At 47.2% G+C, this 15,856-nt stretch overlaps 1 protein-coding gene across 4 annotated transcripts in view; it reads right to left on the reverse strand.

Annotated features, from left to right (window-relative positions):
* Nucleotides 1-1,025: 1,025 nt before the first annotated feature.
* Nucleotides 1,026-15,856, reverse strand: part of RSU1 (Ras suppressor protein 1) — a gene marked incomplete at its 5' end in the record, with an annotated part of 181,639 nt that continues 166,808 nt past the window's right edge. For 3 of the 4 annotated variants that reach the window (XR_013967218.1, XM_080810098.1, XM_080810097.1), the window contains one exon: nt 1,026-1,599. Coding sequence is in view for 2 of the 4 variants with exons in the window: in XM_080810098.1 (XP_080666224.1) it covers nt 1,497-1,599 (103 nt within the window). The remainder of the gene's footprint in view (nt 1,600-15,856) is intronic. The other variant, XR_013967219.1, reaches the window with a different exon arrangement.

The raw sequence follows: 15,856 nt of genomic DNA on the forward strand, positions 1-15,856 counted from the left end.
AGGCATTGTTCTTCCTCCTGCAATTTTATGAGCTAAAAAAACAATTGAAAAAATTTCAGGCTGAGGGAAAGACTGCCCCTAGAAAACTTAAGTCGACCCTAATCCCAAACAGGAGATGGCACCGGGGAATTCCTTCACCCACAGGAATGGTGTCCCAGGAAGTTTTCCAGAAACAGGCAGCATAGATACTGATCTTGATCAGTGGTCTCTCTGATTCAAATGCAAAGTCCGTATCCCACGTAAATCTGGATTTTTTTTTTTTCTGGTTGTGTTTTGATTCTGGTTTTTTCCATGTCCCAGGGGATCCTGGTTCTCGGGGGTTCCACTGTGAAATGGAAGGGAGGGGAGACGGGGTAGACACGCCACAATCTGAGAGGGTTACGTCTTCACACTCCTTTTGTTTCGAGGCTCTGGGTGTTGGCAGCCCTCTTAGCGCAAGGATGCTGCTTGGGTTTATTTTCACTCACATCCATATTACTGTTGGTAAGAACAAAGCTGCCTATCACAGATGCTACACAATTGCTTGTTTAATGACTCTGCAGCTGCAGTTTCTTCCCTGGGAGTGGGGCTGGGTGTGCACGTTCACACAACCCCGTTGGCACCACCAGAGTCACACGGGAGAATGCTCTGCTCTGAGCAGATCTGCTGCAGTGACAAGAAACATCCTTGAGTTTTTCTCTCTCCGTTTCACAACTTTTGTCTACCAGCCGCTGGCAGAAGTCACCATTTCTTCAGCTAAGAAGTGCTGCTTTCCAAAATCCTTTGGCAGAGTCTCCCAGAGATTTGTTTTTCTGCTCCTTCCTAATTTAGAAACAGTCTTCAAAGGGGGGGAAAAATCCAACCTGACAAATCAATGCGAGAAGAAACCAACTCTGATGTAATTTTGCATTTCTTTCCCAGAACGTTCTAGAGTTTACCATCAACAGCCAATACAGTTCGGGTGGGATCGTTTAGGGGGAAGAAAATAAATGAGGATGTGCACACCCTAAGATCAGGCCGTTCTTTATTCAAGAGGCAACGTGTGATACAAATTTAAGATTTTATTAAAAATTATTTGTTATTTAACATAATATCTCGATGGTTACGGAAAGCTTTTAACAGAGCAAAATAATGACTTGTGTGAATAAACAGAAGAGTGAATGGTGTTAACTGTGACATTTAAGCGATCACATGGTTTTAATTATTCTTTTGATAACACGCATCTTTGTGAACGTCTATTCAAGGGACTGAACTCTGTGCCTACTATGGAATTTGCAGTTGAATTAGAGCTTTGTTTCCTGCCTTTGGCATTTTTAAGCAAACAAATGGAAATGGTTTTAAGAATTTAGAAAAAATCTACCACCTACCAAAAGCATTTAAAAGGTAAAGTGATAAGTGCTAGAAAGAGGGGGAAAAAAAAAACCAACACACACACGGTATTTATTTGTGGAATACAGTAACAGAGAACAGAAGTTATAATGAGAGAAGCAACCAGAAGTTCAGCCCATGCCAACCCTTTATTTGTTCTTGGCTGTCAGGGGTTTCCGGCTGATCTTTTTCGATTTGTCATTATTTTTCTTCGGCGGTTCTGGGTTTGCTTGCATGTGTCTGCCGTAGAGGCTGAAAAGAGAGAGGGAGAAACGGTGAGATCCACCTTGCTAACACAGGACCAGCTTTTACTGGGAGGGCTTTAGAGAACAGATCAATCTCCAGGAATGTTCAGGAAGCCAAAGAAAACTAAAAGATCACTTCTGCTTGGTCCAGGTCATTTTATTTCAGAATGTAAAATTCTCTTACGCACACGCGCGCGCACGCACAGAGCACACTGAGGTCAGTTCTGGACAAGTGTCCTGCAATTTCACACTCACTGGGCCGAGGGTGGAAACACCAAAGGAAGAGGGACCGGGGGCTGTGAGAACCGGTGCTACTGAGCCCAGCTGCTCCGGACTGAAGCTCGAATGGCTGTGAGTGTTGAAGTCGACAATGACAAAAACTGGGTCGAACTGAAGAGACAGAGTGTCCGTTTAGTGAAAAGTGAACATCGTGCCTGGCCGGCAGAGCCCTGGGGCTGGATAATGTGACAGAGAGCAATGGTGTCCGAGCCTGCTTTGGCTGCTCACTCGTGATTGATAGCACTGGGACGGCGGCCACACATCAATGCCACGTTAATAAGGACCGTTGATTAAATGTTGACAAAGTACCCTACAATTACAGTGGATGGCATTCATCGCAGAGCATAGCTCGCTTGTAGCTGAGAGGATTGAACCCAACAGCAGATAGTAATTAATTGATAATTTATGAGTAATTCTGATTAAACAAAATTAAAAGCCACCCTCAATTAAATACAGTTCAACCTTAACTCCCCTTATGGATAGAAGTGTGTCCCAGAGAGAGCCCGGGGCGTGCCTCCGCTCCTCCAGAGGACGGGCGACGCGTGATCTGCTCGTGGCCACTGCCTTTTGCCGTATGAACGGGGGAGGACACCGAGACTGACCTCCCGGTGCAAGGTGTCCCAGAGGATGCTCTTGAGGACACGGACACCGCGGTTGCCGGGCCCAAGGACAGACCTCACACACATAGCTGGCCAACTGACCGAGTAATGAGGGAGTGGTGATAGGTCATAGTGTGGTCTGTCTTCTGCAGAGGCTTCCAAGTGTCTCCCCAGAAGGGCTACCAGTGGCCATGAAGGTGGGTCTCTGCCCCTTGGAGCTCAGAATGCAGGGTCTGGGGCTGGGAATGTCTCCAGATAAAGGGGGGGACCGTCTCCCCATTTAAGAGGCTCTTTAAATCCACCTAAGGCCCCTCTCCCCTACACTTTAAAAAGGGCCACTGAGCCCCCTGCTGTCTATGTCATGGACACCCAGGGGCCCTGGATCCCAGGAAAGGAACCACTGGTTTCGGCAGAGAGGTCATTTCAGTCAGCCCAGCTGTCCTGCTCTTGCTTCCCCAAGCCCACTAATGTCCCTGTCCCAATCCCAGGAACTTGGGACAATCTCCTTAAACAGCAAAAGGGGCTCTGCAGAGGTGATTAAAGATCTTATGATGGCAAGCCTGTCCTCTAGTATCTGGGGGACACCCGCCCTCCCCCTGCAACATCTCTCCCAGAGGCATCAAACAGGTTAAAGAAGTAGCAAAAGTAGAATCCTCCGCCACATTCCTCAGCTTTAGCAACACATATCCAGAAACATACTTCTCCCTCTAGGAGCCCCGACCCCTCCCCTCCTCCTGGGACACAGCTTTCTTCACGCTCACTCAGCAGGGTGCTGTCCCCAGAGGCCTCAGCGCTCCAAGCTCCTCTCGACCCGCACACAGCAAAGGCCTGACTCTGGGCTGTGCACTCCTGGCTTCCTTCTGGCCTCATGTACCTCTCCTCTCTGCCCAAAACCCTTATCCCCGGAAGGGAAAAAAAAATCCCTGTTCTTACTCAGACAGCATTCAACTTTTTAAGGGTCACAGAAACCTGCAGAAGTACAGCTCCGTAGTGCGTGAGCTGGGGAATCGGGCAAGAGTGACAACAAAGAAGATGTCCAGAGGAGAGAAAAGGAGATCTGACAAGGGCCCACGTGTCATGTCCCGAAGGAGTAAGAGCCAAGGTGGGCACAGAGGGCTTCCAGGAAGAGGTGCGGGTTTCATTGGGCCTGACCGTGGTGATCCAGCAAAGTCATCTCAGAAGGGGGTGCAAAAGCGGTTTGCAACTCAGCAAGGCTCCTTTTGTTAGGCAGGAACTAGAATGTTCCAATGTTCCAAAAATCTGCCTTTTTTATAGTCAGACCCCACTGCGCCTGGACCTCCTGGGGTTATAGAGCAAGTCACTACATGGGGCCAGATCAGACGGAGCATCCCTGAGCTTGATGTTTAAATCCTCCTTTCACAATTGAATAGCTGTGGACTCTGGGCAAAGGAATGGCATCCCCCACATCTCTTGCTTGCCGTGCCTCAGTTTTTCCCTCTGTTAAAAAAACAATGCTGTGTTCTGAGTATGGTGGCTTCAGTGGTTAAACAACCCAGGACCTGGCTCATCTACTGGAAGTGGTCAGCAGATGCTTGCTGAAAAACACGACTGACGTGGGTTGTAGTTGGCGGGATTTAATAAAGATAATTACATGATTCCTTCTTTAGGGCTTTTTCCTTTGAAAAAAAAAAAAATAACACAGTATTTTCTATCAATGCCAAATGCCCAAGCATCTCTGGGAGAAAGGTTTTAATCCTCTTTGAAGAAAGCAACTAAGGCAGAGCTAAATGCATGTCCCCACTTCCTCGGTGAGTCACTGGCGACGCAGGGGTGCTGCTGTGTCCTCCGCCCGACCCCCGACTCCTCCGGCTGTGCGGGCAGACAAGAGCGGTGTTTCACCTGGTGGCCGTGCCCACAGGGAGACTTCACTGGGGCAGACCAGTAATGACCAGTATCTGAGGGTTCGAAGTCCGGGGTTCCATTCCTGGCTCCACCACGGATTAGGCATGGCCTTTCCATTTGGTAAGTCAGTGTGGTAGGCAGAATAATGGTTCCCCCAAATACTGACACTCTAACCCCTGAAACCTGTGAATGTATTGTATCATACAGGGACTCTGTGGAGGTGATTAACTAAGGATCTGGGGCTGGGAAGACTAGCCTGCATTTTCTGGGTAATCACAAGAGTCTTCTGACCTTGTAATCACAAGAGTCTTCTGACCTTCACAAGGAAGGTCAGAGTCAGAGAGATCTGAACACGTTACACTGCTGGCCTTGAAGATGGAGGAAAGGGGCTCCCAGCAAGAAATGCAGGCAGCCTCTAGGAACTGGAAAGGCAAGGAAGGGCATTCTCCCCCAGAGCTTCCAGAAGGACACAACCCTGCGGACACCTTGATTTCAGACTTCTGACCTCCAGAACTGTAAGAGGACCTATCTGCTTTGTTTGCAGGCACCAAGCTCATGGTACTTTGTTATAACAACAGGAAACTAATGCAGTTTAAATGGACTTTTCTGGGCCTGATAGGGCAGCCTAGAAGTGAGGCGTGTGCTTACTTTCAGTGGAAGAAAAATGGGAGACTTTCTGGGGGTAGCAGGTCATTGAAAAGAAGCAAAAGTTTAAAAACTTAAGTTTCAAAAAGGACAAAGTGTGCCCCAAAGGAAAAATGGGTGCTGTTCCTACGAGAAGAAGAGGAAACAGGTGAGCAAAGTGTCTCCTCTCTACTCCAGCTGGACTGGATGGTCCCCGATCCCCCTCATTCTCTGAAGCTAACACCCTGGCCTGTGTTTTGAATGTACCCAGGATTTAACTTCTAGAGGTGACCTAAGTGAGACATGGAGAGGCCAATGCCATTGAAAGAAGTTTCCAAGAGGACGGGGCATGCCATACCACCCATGGTCACTGGGGAAGTGCCAGGGTCAGTGAGGAGGCAGAAGAAACGAAGCAGGGAGCAGGACCCTGGTCCTTTATGGTGGTTTCATGGGAAGAAATGGGTGGGTTTGAGTGAATTTCGGGTTGGACAGTTGGAATAATTTCCAGGTGCTCAAGGTATCAGGGTGGTCTCCAGTTGTATGGGACCTGGCCCTGGGGTGGTTTAGGGCAGGGGAAATACCGGCTTGCTCTGTGTGAGTTCCATGAAGGAGGTGGTCCAGGAGTTGGCTTTGGATTGTTTGGTTTACGTGTCAAAGACAACCTGGCAGCTAAGTTGGTTGCTATCTCTAGGAATTGAGCGAGGCCTGGAAAGGGCAGTCTCTCCCCAGCCAGCAAGACCTCCAAGATGTCAAAACAGCAAAAAAGACGGAAAATAAGAAACATGATTAATTAACACAGGCACAGCCTTCAGGATGGCTTCTGCCCTCCTGACCCCACATCCCTTCCCGCACGACATACCTTCCCATCGGCCTTAGCGAAGGCAGCTTCTCCGGCTCCCCCTGCCCCCTCCACCTCCTCCACCTGGGAAAATCCCAACCATCCCTCGGACCCTGGCACAAGGCACTGCTCAGACCAGCATGTCTCCTTAGCGCCCTGCTCAGGCGGCACCTGCCCTGGGGATCCCCAGACAACTGTCCTGGGACTTTGCTCCCCTCTGCCTTCCGGCACCCTGCTCGCCCTCAAAGACGTGTGACTTCTTCGGGCAAGTGGCTCACCAGCCACAGTCGAAACCCGCATCTGCAACCTGAGGATGAATGCTCCGGTTCATACCTCGCGGGGCTCGGGCAAAGATCAACCCAGACACGGGAAAGGTCTTGTCTGTGCAGGGACATAGCAGACGTTCCAGAATGGCAGCAGACATCTCTGAGCTCTCGCAAAGGTCCAAGACTCAGGCTAAGCTGACCAGCTCCTTCCACCTGACGTGTTGCCTTTGAGCACACAACAGAGCCAGGAGTGTGACCTTGCCAATATGCACCTTCGGAGGGAGGCGGCTTCCCGTGGGCACTGAAACTGGGCCACCAGCTTGAGAGTGGCGACAAAGGGAGCCAGGCTCAAGGTCACCAACAGGGCAGCAGCCGCTGGGGGACAAAATGTTCAAGCCCTAGAGTCTTAGGAACACTCTCCCCCACCACCAGGGGTGGACAGAGAGTACCTGAAAGATGATTAAGGAGTGGAAAAAACCACCAAAGAATGATCCAGAGTGACAGGAAAGGTTCCATTACAAGCAGGAGTCTAAAGAGCGAGCTGGCGCCACTCAGCCCCCTCCTGGGGCTCTCTGGTCTCACTTGCGTGGGAGCAGCCGCCCGCTGAATTCCTGCTGACGACCACCCCTGGAGGACTCTCTGTGAAACGGCTCCACGGGCAGCCGGGGTCATCTGACCGAACACTTCAGACGCATCCGGTTAAAGCAGCTGCACACGGGCCCCCCGAGGCAATGGAACCGTCGTGCCCGCGGACAGCGGGACTGCAGCAACAAAGGCCAGCCCACCGGAATCAGAATACAGTCTGCAACTCACCTTAAGGAGTGTGCTCTGCACGCTCTTCTATTACTGACATCTAAACTGTACTGAATACCGGCATTTTCATTGTGGGAGAAAAAGAGTCCATTGGAGTCTTCTCGTTTCTTTTGGATCCCAGGCCCTCTTATAGACCTCAACCCCTCCAGGGCTACAGCAGAAGACCACGGTGGGCCCCCCTCGTGACAATTCCCTCTCGTGGCTACAGTGCACCATTTTGGTTCTTGGACTCTCCTCTGGACACTTCTTCAGCCCTTATGTTTGTTTTTATCCTTGTTTTCTCTTCCTTAGAGAAGATGTCTAACTGCGGCTTCAGTGACTACCCCTAGAAGCACCTCCCCGTACCCCCTCCCCAAGCCACCGCCATGGTCAGCCCCTGCTGTGCCTTATCCCCATTTGGCCACTGAGCTATTAAACCCAACCAAAGCACAGAACAATTTCCTACCCTGACTTCCACAGGTCGGTCCCTCCAGGTCTCCAGACCTCGAGGATCGAAACACAGAAGTCATTTGGACATCTGCCTCTTTTTTGGGTGATCACATAAATCAACCTTGGTGCTTTCTCTGAAATTCTTAACTTGGGACCAGGGAAATATCTGAAACTCCAAGCAGAGCTCTAGGTGTTTTTTCGGCAAGAGGAGAACCCAGCTTTCAATAGCTTCTCAAAAGGGTCATAACTCAATGGACTCATTTTATGGTGCTTATTCTGATTTTCATCAACCTATGATTTAACTACTCTTTTTCTCCACCCTAACACACACCCCATCACATGGTCATTAGATGATTGTAACGGGTCTCTTCCCTCCTCCAATGTGTCCCACAACGGGCAGAATCATCTCTCCCCGGTCTATGCATGGAAAGCAGCATCCCCTGCTCACCTGGTCAGGGACCTAGCCTGGTAAGTGACACGAAGTGGCCACAGAACATGCCATGTGACGCTGAACTCAGCCACATCCTCTCTCTGATCTCTAGCACACCTGAGCACGGGAAGGCTGGTCTGGAGGAAGGCAGTGCGATGGGCAGTCAAGACAGTCAAGACGACCTAGCTAGGTGCCACCTAGCACCTAGCACCTGACGAACCTCAGAGTCCTCTCTCTTTCCAGAAGATCTGTCACCGTCACTGGAACATGGGAATACGGGCACACTGTCTACCTTGTTCTGACAGTCAGACCGGCCTGGGCTCCTCCGCGCGTCTGGAAAACGAAATGGTGCTAAATGGATCTGAGCCCTGGAATTAGCCCTTCCTGCCAGGCAGCACTCCTTTTGGTTGGTTTCTTGCTGATCTGTGTTAACTACTCTCTGGGATGCCTGCCTGGGTCCTGTTCCACAATTCGGATCCCATGCGTATTTTTAGGCTTTTCAGGGCTTTCGGCCCCCTACCCCAATTTCTGCCTTCACAAAACACTGTGGGATTTATCAGGATTTCACCAGCAAGTCCTTGAAGATACACGGGTTCCTGCTCTCAGCTTGGTATTCTGAAGGCCCGGCAAAGGGCCGTGATAATGACACATCACGGCGACGGCCATCAGACATTTGGCCTTCACCGTCACAACAATCCAGGGAAGACGGGCTCTTCTAAAAGTTTAAACCCAGATCAAACCTAGGCAATTACCCCCAAGTTCAAACTTTTTTTTTTTTTTTAAATTTTATTTATTTATTTGACACAGAGAGACAGAGCACAGGTCTGGGAGGGGCAGAGGGAGAGGGAGAAGCAGGCTCTCTGCCAAACAGGGAGCTGCATGCAGGATTTGATCTCAGGACCCCGGGATCACAACCTGAACCAAAGGCAGATGCTTAACCGAACTGAGCCACCCAGGTGCCCCCATGTTTGAGCTCTTAATGCACTAAATTATCTTGTCTCCCATCTAATTTAGATCTTTCAGATTTATCTTCTCAATAAGCCTACCATTTTCTTGAGGGTGGGACTGCAGGGTTCACATCTTTTGCAGCCTGTATACTCAAGGCACAGCGAGAAGCACGTGGTGTGCCATGTAAATATTGTGTTTCAGAACGCCAGGTATGTGAGAGGAACAATATGCTGTTCTTAAGTCATTTGCTCATGTCATATGCCTCCCTCCTGTTGTTTTGGGTGTTTCCATGGAAAGTCCTTATACAGACCAAGAAAAGCACCAATCTGAAAATCCGAGTTATATGGCCGGTGACAATAATAGAGAGAAATAATTCTGTTTATAATCTGTAATCTTATGGTGGGACGCTAAATTTAAAATCTCTACAAATAAATCTGTAGACAAAGTGTGAAGCCTAGATTATTAATAAGCATTTTGCAGTATCTTTATTTATCCTATCTAGCAGCTATGAGGGGCTGGTGACAGAACCTTAGGCACAGAAACTGCTGACTCTTAAAGAAGAAAAAAAAATTAATAGTTACCATATTCCCAGGAGAAATCTCATTAATTCAATAGGCAATGATTTTTTGAGACCAAACCTCCAAGAGATGGTTCTGTGTGGCTCACTAACAGCGGTCTGTGTCCTTCCCATTTTTTCTCCATTACAACCCTCGTCCCTCTGCAACCCCAACACACAGCATAGCGCAAAGTATAAACACGCATTTTGAAATCCACAGAGATAGCCAAAAGGAATTTGCAGATGGCCTAAGACAGATATTAAGCTCTACAAAAATGTGAAATATAAAGCAGATTTTAAGATACCCCATACATTCTAGGCTCACTACCCCATTGGAGGGGAAAAAATGAGGATTCTGGCAGAGCAAAATTAACCATCTCATGCACAAAAGATGCTCATTAAACTTCATCATCCTGTCTACTCTAATGACGCTTTCACTTAATAAAAATTCCCCGAGCAGTTGCAAGGATATTAGGCAAGGTCTTTGGTTATGTATCAGAGGTCCGAGCTGTCACCGGCAAGCATGCAGTTCAGGGGGTAGGTTCCCTGGGGAAGGAGCAAATCCAGCTTTCACCGAATACATGCAGAGAAAAATCAATAACTGCAACTTGCTTCCCTGCTTAAGCGTTTAAGAAAATGGGTAATCCTTTTAAATTAAACTGTGAAGTGCTAAATGTTGCAATTTCCAGAATAAAGTAGAAGGCAAGAGGAAACAAGTCTAAGGGCCTTTGTAAGTTTCCCAAACAAGTTTCCTTAATAGACTTGATACCTGGCCTGAATATTTTTTATGAAAAGAATTATTTTTTGATCTAGTACTTAACATTCGCAGAGATTAAAAAAAGAGACATCCGGCCATACACACGTGTGTTGCTGAAACACACTCAGACAAACTTCAACATAAACACAAGCGAGTGAGGGATTCGTTTTATCTGTGCAACATGTTCCCTTCAAAAATTATTCTTAAAAAACATTCCTATTAAAATTCACTAAATTGAATCTGGCTCTCAAAAGTTACATAATAAAGTAATTCTCTAACAGATCCCTTAATACGGACAGCTGGATATTTAATACCACATAACCATAAATTACTTGTTGAGATTATATAACCTACTTTAAATTTCACATCCTGCCAAACAGCCTGGACTGGAGAGATGAGTTCAGTTGGGGCAAGAGTGAGGCACCACCCAAAACCGTGAACTGAAAGGCAGTAAGACCTTCCTGTTTATGACACCGTTGACACAAAATGGATCAAAGCACCAACAAGAAACGTCACCCCGAGTAACACCAGCTCAACCCCGAGACCAGTGGGTCTGGGCAATAAGCTGACCGAAGGAATGAACAAAGCTGGACAGAGATTCTGTCCCTCATAAGTGTGGGTCCTGGTCAGCGGTACAAACAATGGGGTAAATGCTGGCAGCGGGCATCGAAACACCACTCCCCCAACCACCCTGAAGGTGGTGAGGACCCAGGCTGGGAGTCCTGTGCTGTCTGTGCATGTCCAGCCAGTGTCATATCTCTAAGAGGAAGCGGAGAACACAAACATACTTGGCTGCCCCAACCCTTCCAACTCTGGGTTGCACCTGCCAGCTCTCTCCCCATTTCCACCTTTCCCGGCCCCCACCACAAGGGCAAACACGTCAGGTCCCTGCCCACTTCTGAGGTTTATGCTTGCCATCTGCTTTGCCTGGAGTGTTCTTCTCGTGGTGTCCCAGAGGGAAGCACGATCACCATCTTCTCCATCTTACAGATGAGGGTATGGACGCCCAAAAAGAGATTCCATGCCTCAGAGTGAATGGCTACACTGCCTTGGCTTTAGTGTCTAAATCTGGCTCAGTCTGAAACCGTTCCCTTTGCCCAGGGGGGGCCCAATGACCAGTTCATACATGTCTGTGGTCAATTTGAGCCAACTAAAGAAAGATCTATGATTTCTGCTCAAACCACTGGGAAGAGAAATTCTTTGTTTTCCATTTTTTTCGGTGAGGATCCCAGGTGTGTGGTCAGCCATGTTGACATCTTGTGAAGAGAGCCTGCCTGGGAGAGAAACCAGCCCAGACAGAGCAAAACTGAACAATGAAGAGGGATGGGGTCCAATGACACTGAGCCCTTACCTTACACCATGCCTGAAATCTACTGTATTGCTGGATTATTTTTAGCATAAAATAACCAAATAATCCCCACTCAGTGTTTCGTTTCTTGCAATCAAATGGATGCTGCATCCTGACAGACACATCACTCTTATCTACTCCTGTGAAATCCTGAGAGAAGTCCTGTTGCCCACATTACCCATCTTTAGCCACATTCATTTCCTTCACACCAACAGTCACAATATCATTATTTTATTTACTTCATTCTTTCTTCTTTCCTGCCTCCCTTAATAGCAGGCTAACTCCGAGAGGGCAGGAACCTTGTCTGTCTTGCCAGGTATCCTGTGTGACTGGCTCGCCATGGGCGTGGCATGAACATTTGTTGACTGAATAAAAGCGAACACCACTGCACTTACTGGGATACACTGAACGTATCTAGCTCTGTGGACAGCTTCCCAACTGGATCATTAGTGCCTCTAAAACAGGACTGTCTTAATCATTGTGTTTCTCCAGTGCCTGCCACCCCCTAGTCACCCAATAAATATTTACTGGTAGACTGCAAGACTATCTTGGCCAAAGCATCTATTTCCCACTGTCCTCAGTTCCCTGCTCTTCCAAGTGATGATCAAACAGCTTCCCATTTTCAGCTGTGGGAGGACCGTGTGTCATGCAGGCCAAAGCAAGTGTTCTAGTCTTTGGGGCAGTTATCCTCTGTCACAAAATCTTGGTTTGTACATCAGTTTCCTTTGTGTTCTCCTCTGTTTCTGCAGGATTTCTCAGGCGGGAAGGCTGTCAGTGAGGCTGGAAGGGCAGTAAATGCACCACGGCGCCATTTTGTGAGGCGTCTTGGGGGCCCAGTCTGTCATCCTCTTGTGGAGACTCTCTTTCACAGCACTGTGACCAGGACTTTCCATAAACTCCTTTAAAGTACAGTGGGCTTTTAGTGAGTATTAGTCCTATCCAACCTAAGTAAGATCTAGCTGAAGACAATAATCATTTTTAAAGGGGAATTAAGTTAAAATGAACATTATAAAACCAGTAGAGATTTTTTCCCTTTTCCTTTGGACAAATTAAAAATCAGAGTAAATTTTTATGGTCATGAAAAGGTAAGCGTCTTTCTGGCCACAAGTGGTTCCTTCATGAATGGCTCAAGGTTGTTCATGATCTCTAACGTGAGTAAGACAATGACCACAACAGCAAAACTCATCGAGCACTTACTGTATGTTGGCATTTGTGCATGAAGCATCCATGGGTATTTTCTATCAACTCATTTAAACCTGAAACATTATCACAGGAATGAAAGAAGCCACATGGCTCCAGATATAAGTAATATTACAAATGAAGAGTGAATGTCACAGAACTAGGAACATTAGTGTCTAAACACAGAAGCTTTGCTTTTTCTTTCTTCTGTTTTTCAGGTAAGGATAAATAGTAAAAGCATAATTAGAGGTTATTATTCCTCCTACCCCCCCTCCTCTTCCTCTTTGTGGCTAACAATTGGGACTCTCTGGTCCTGGGACTGCTCCTTCCTCTTCCCAGTTTCTCTCTGCCCAGGTGGCTTGGTGATTTGACCATGTCAGGAGACTCATGGCCAGGTCAAGGGAAAGCTAGCCATCTCTTTAAGTACAAGCCTCTAGGTTCCAGAGGCAGGGCAAAGAACACTTGAACTGGATTCAGAAGGCTTTGGAATTAATCCGGTATCTGGATAATCTCCTTCCCTAGACAAAGATGGGGTGTTTGGACCTACACAGGGGCAATAACCGTCCAGCCTGCACGCTTTCACACCCTTCACACAATAACTGGGTACTGCAAGAGACGGCACCCAAACCCTGCCCAGCTGAAACCGTCCAGGCAACGGCTTCAACCCTGTCGGAGTCGGACATCTGAATGGAACTGGCCAACTTTACACATGAAGCTTGTGTAAGCACTTGGCTTTTATTAACTTGTCTAAGCCTCAAGGAAAGTCACATTAAATGAAACCTTACAGGGCTCACATTTCTGAGGTCCCTCTTATGTTCGGGTCAGATTAAGGCACGATGCTTGTGATCTTAGACAGCATTGTATTATGTGCCCCTCTTTTCCGTGAGGCTAGTCATGTTCCAGTTACAACCAGATTTTAAAAGCAAACAAACAAAACCTTAAAAATAAAAACCAGAAAGCAAACCATCTACACACAGGCAGACTTAAGAACCCAGTGCTTTCTCTAGGAGGCTCTCTCTCTCAGCAAGGAGACTTCAGGAAGTAGCAGCTACAGAAAGTAAACTCTATCCATGACTCCAGGCTGGTTCCCTGGCAAAGCAGAATCTCCCCTCCTATAAACTGAGCTCTCTCTGAAGTGGCGAACCCCACCCCTGCAACACGGCCTACCAAGTTGAACTGTGCTTTTCATCCATTCCTGATACCAATCTTTGAACTATTGACCAAGAGTAAGCAAAGGCCAGCAGGAGGGGAGGAGGCCAGCTTTTGGTGGCTAAGAAACAAAGTGGAATTTGGGAACAAGCCACCAACTGTCTAAAGAACACTGGAGATGACATGGTTGGGAGCTGAACAGGAGATAAGCCTTTAAATGCCACCCTTCTTTGGTTATACATTCATGTTTCTGAGTTTTGTGGAGAAAACATACTCCACAAAGGAATGGGACATTTAAAAACTACTTTCAGCCTGATATATTCAGCAGATTAAATATATGTCATCCACTTCCTCCTAGATTTTGTAAATCAGATTTTTAAGAGTCTCGGGGAAATTTATGGTCTTTGAGTGCAAAAAGGTTAAAAATGAAGGTGTTTGTGAGTTTGTGCTTGACGTTAAGAAGCATCTCCTGGAGGACCGATGCATTAGCAGTAAATCTGAGTGGGGATGCTGGCAACGCATCAAGAAGAGGTTAGGACTCTCCCTCGGGGCTCAAGCTTTTGTTGTTTGATGCCCCCGGTGGGCCTTGTCGACTCACAGCAAAACTGTGGTTGTGCGTGGGGAGGGAAGAGCTCACGCTTGTCACAACAGACCTCATCCAAGAACCTCGAGTGTTTCATCTAGGAATCTCACCCACAACACACTCCTGGAAGGTGCGAGCGCATTCTAAATACAGACGGTAAAAGTCAAAGCAGGACGTGGAGAAGCCAGAGGACCAGGATATCTGTGGAACACCGCCCCGGGGCTGCTCTCTTCTTCTGGTTTCCAGGACAAGATATTGTGGTCATGATGTGGCCAACAGGATGACAGGTGGGTGAAAAACGACACAGAAACGCGCGCACAATAGTTATTTCAAATACTAACAAACCATGTTCTGCATCAATTGATTCAAATGGACCTATGTTCTCGGGGAAAAATATTCATCCCCAAACAACTGCTCATCAAGATTCTTGCCCAGTATATTTCCCCCGGAATGGCCAAAGCCCCTCTTGGTCAGCAGTACGTCCTACACAATATAACCACAGGCAGTTAATTTTTCCCCTCAACAATATTTCGGAAAGCTACTTTTAAAATCTTATTTTTCAACAGATATTAGTACTTCTAATTTGTAGAGGCAAACTCCATATTTCCATAGATCTACAGAATAGCTCTGTCCAAAACACAAAATCCGAGGTAACTTCCAATTTTCTAGTAGCCACGTCAGGAAAGTAAAAGTTAACAAATGAAATGAACCTTCATACATTTTATTTAACCCAATATATCTAAAATATGATATTTCAATGTGTAATCCATATAAGCATGATTAATGATCTACTTTATCCTTAATTTAAGGACAAATGACTCGGGAAATACATCATATAAGTTTAATGAGGTTTTTTTGTTTTGTTTTGTTTTCTTGTACTGTCTTTGAAATCTGGTGAGTATTTTTCAGCACATCCCAATCGGACACGCTGTAATTCAAGAGCTTGAGGGCCGCATGTGTTTGTGGTTACCCTGATGTGCAACAGACACACCACGTGACTATGTGGGAGTCGAGCCACTTCCTGTACTATATCAAAGTCATTCTGAAAGTGGAGAGACTCTTTCTTGGCACTTGGTTTTAGCACTTTAGAAGAGGAAGGATGGACGGACACGCGGACACAAACACATGCACAGAGTATTTGTTTTAAAGAGTAATTCTACTTAGGTAGACGTTCTTCCACGATCTTTAATTATTTATAACAGTTCTCAGGATGAGTCTGTAAAAGTCTTCAGGCCAATACAAGTAACTCCCAAAGCCCATGAATACTACTTGGTTGGAGAAAAGGGTAGCCAGTCCTTCTCCTTCCCAGAAGCGAGGGGGGAAAAAAAACCCACTGTAAGAGCCGAAGGTCCTCAGCTCACAGCCGACCAGGCTGCACACTCCACAAGGCATCCACTAGGAGGGGCTTGAGAAGCAGCAGCCGCAAGCCACATGTGCTCACGGGGTTTGGGGTTTGGCCATTTCCCAAGCCAGCCGGACTTCCTCACTCAGCTGTGCTCCTTGAGAAGTGGCAAATACCAATTCTAGACACGGGCACATCACCCTGCTCATCTCTGACCTCAGGGCCAGAGGGGGGTGAGCCACAGGGAGGTCTACAGAAGCT

The sequence above is a fragment of the Martes martes genome, assembly GCF_963455335.1.
Source record: "Martes martes genome assembly, chromosome: 8".
Classification (NCBI taxonomy): Eukaryota; Metazoa; Chordata; class Mammalia; order Carnivora; family Mustelidae; genus Martes; species Martes martes.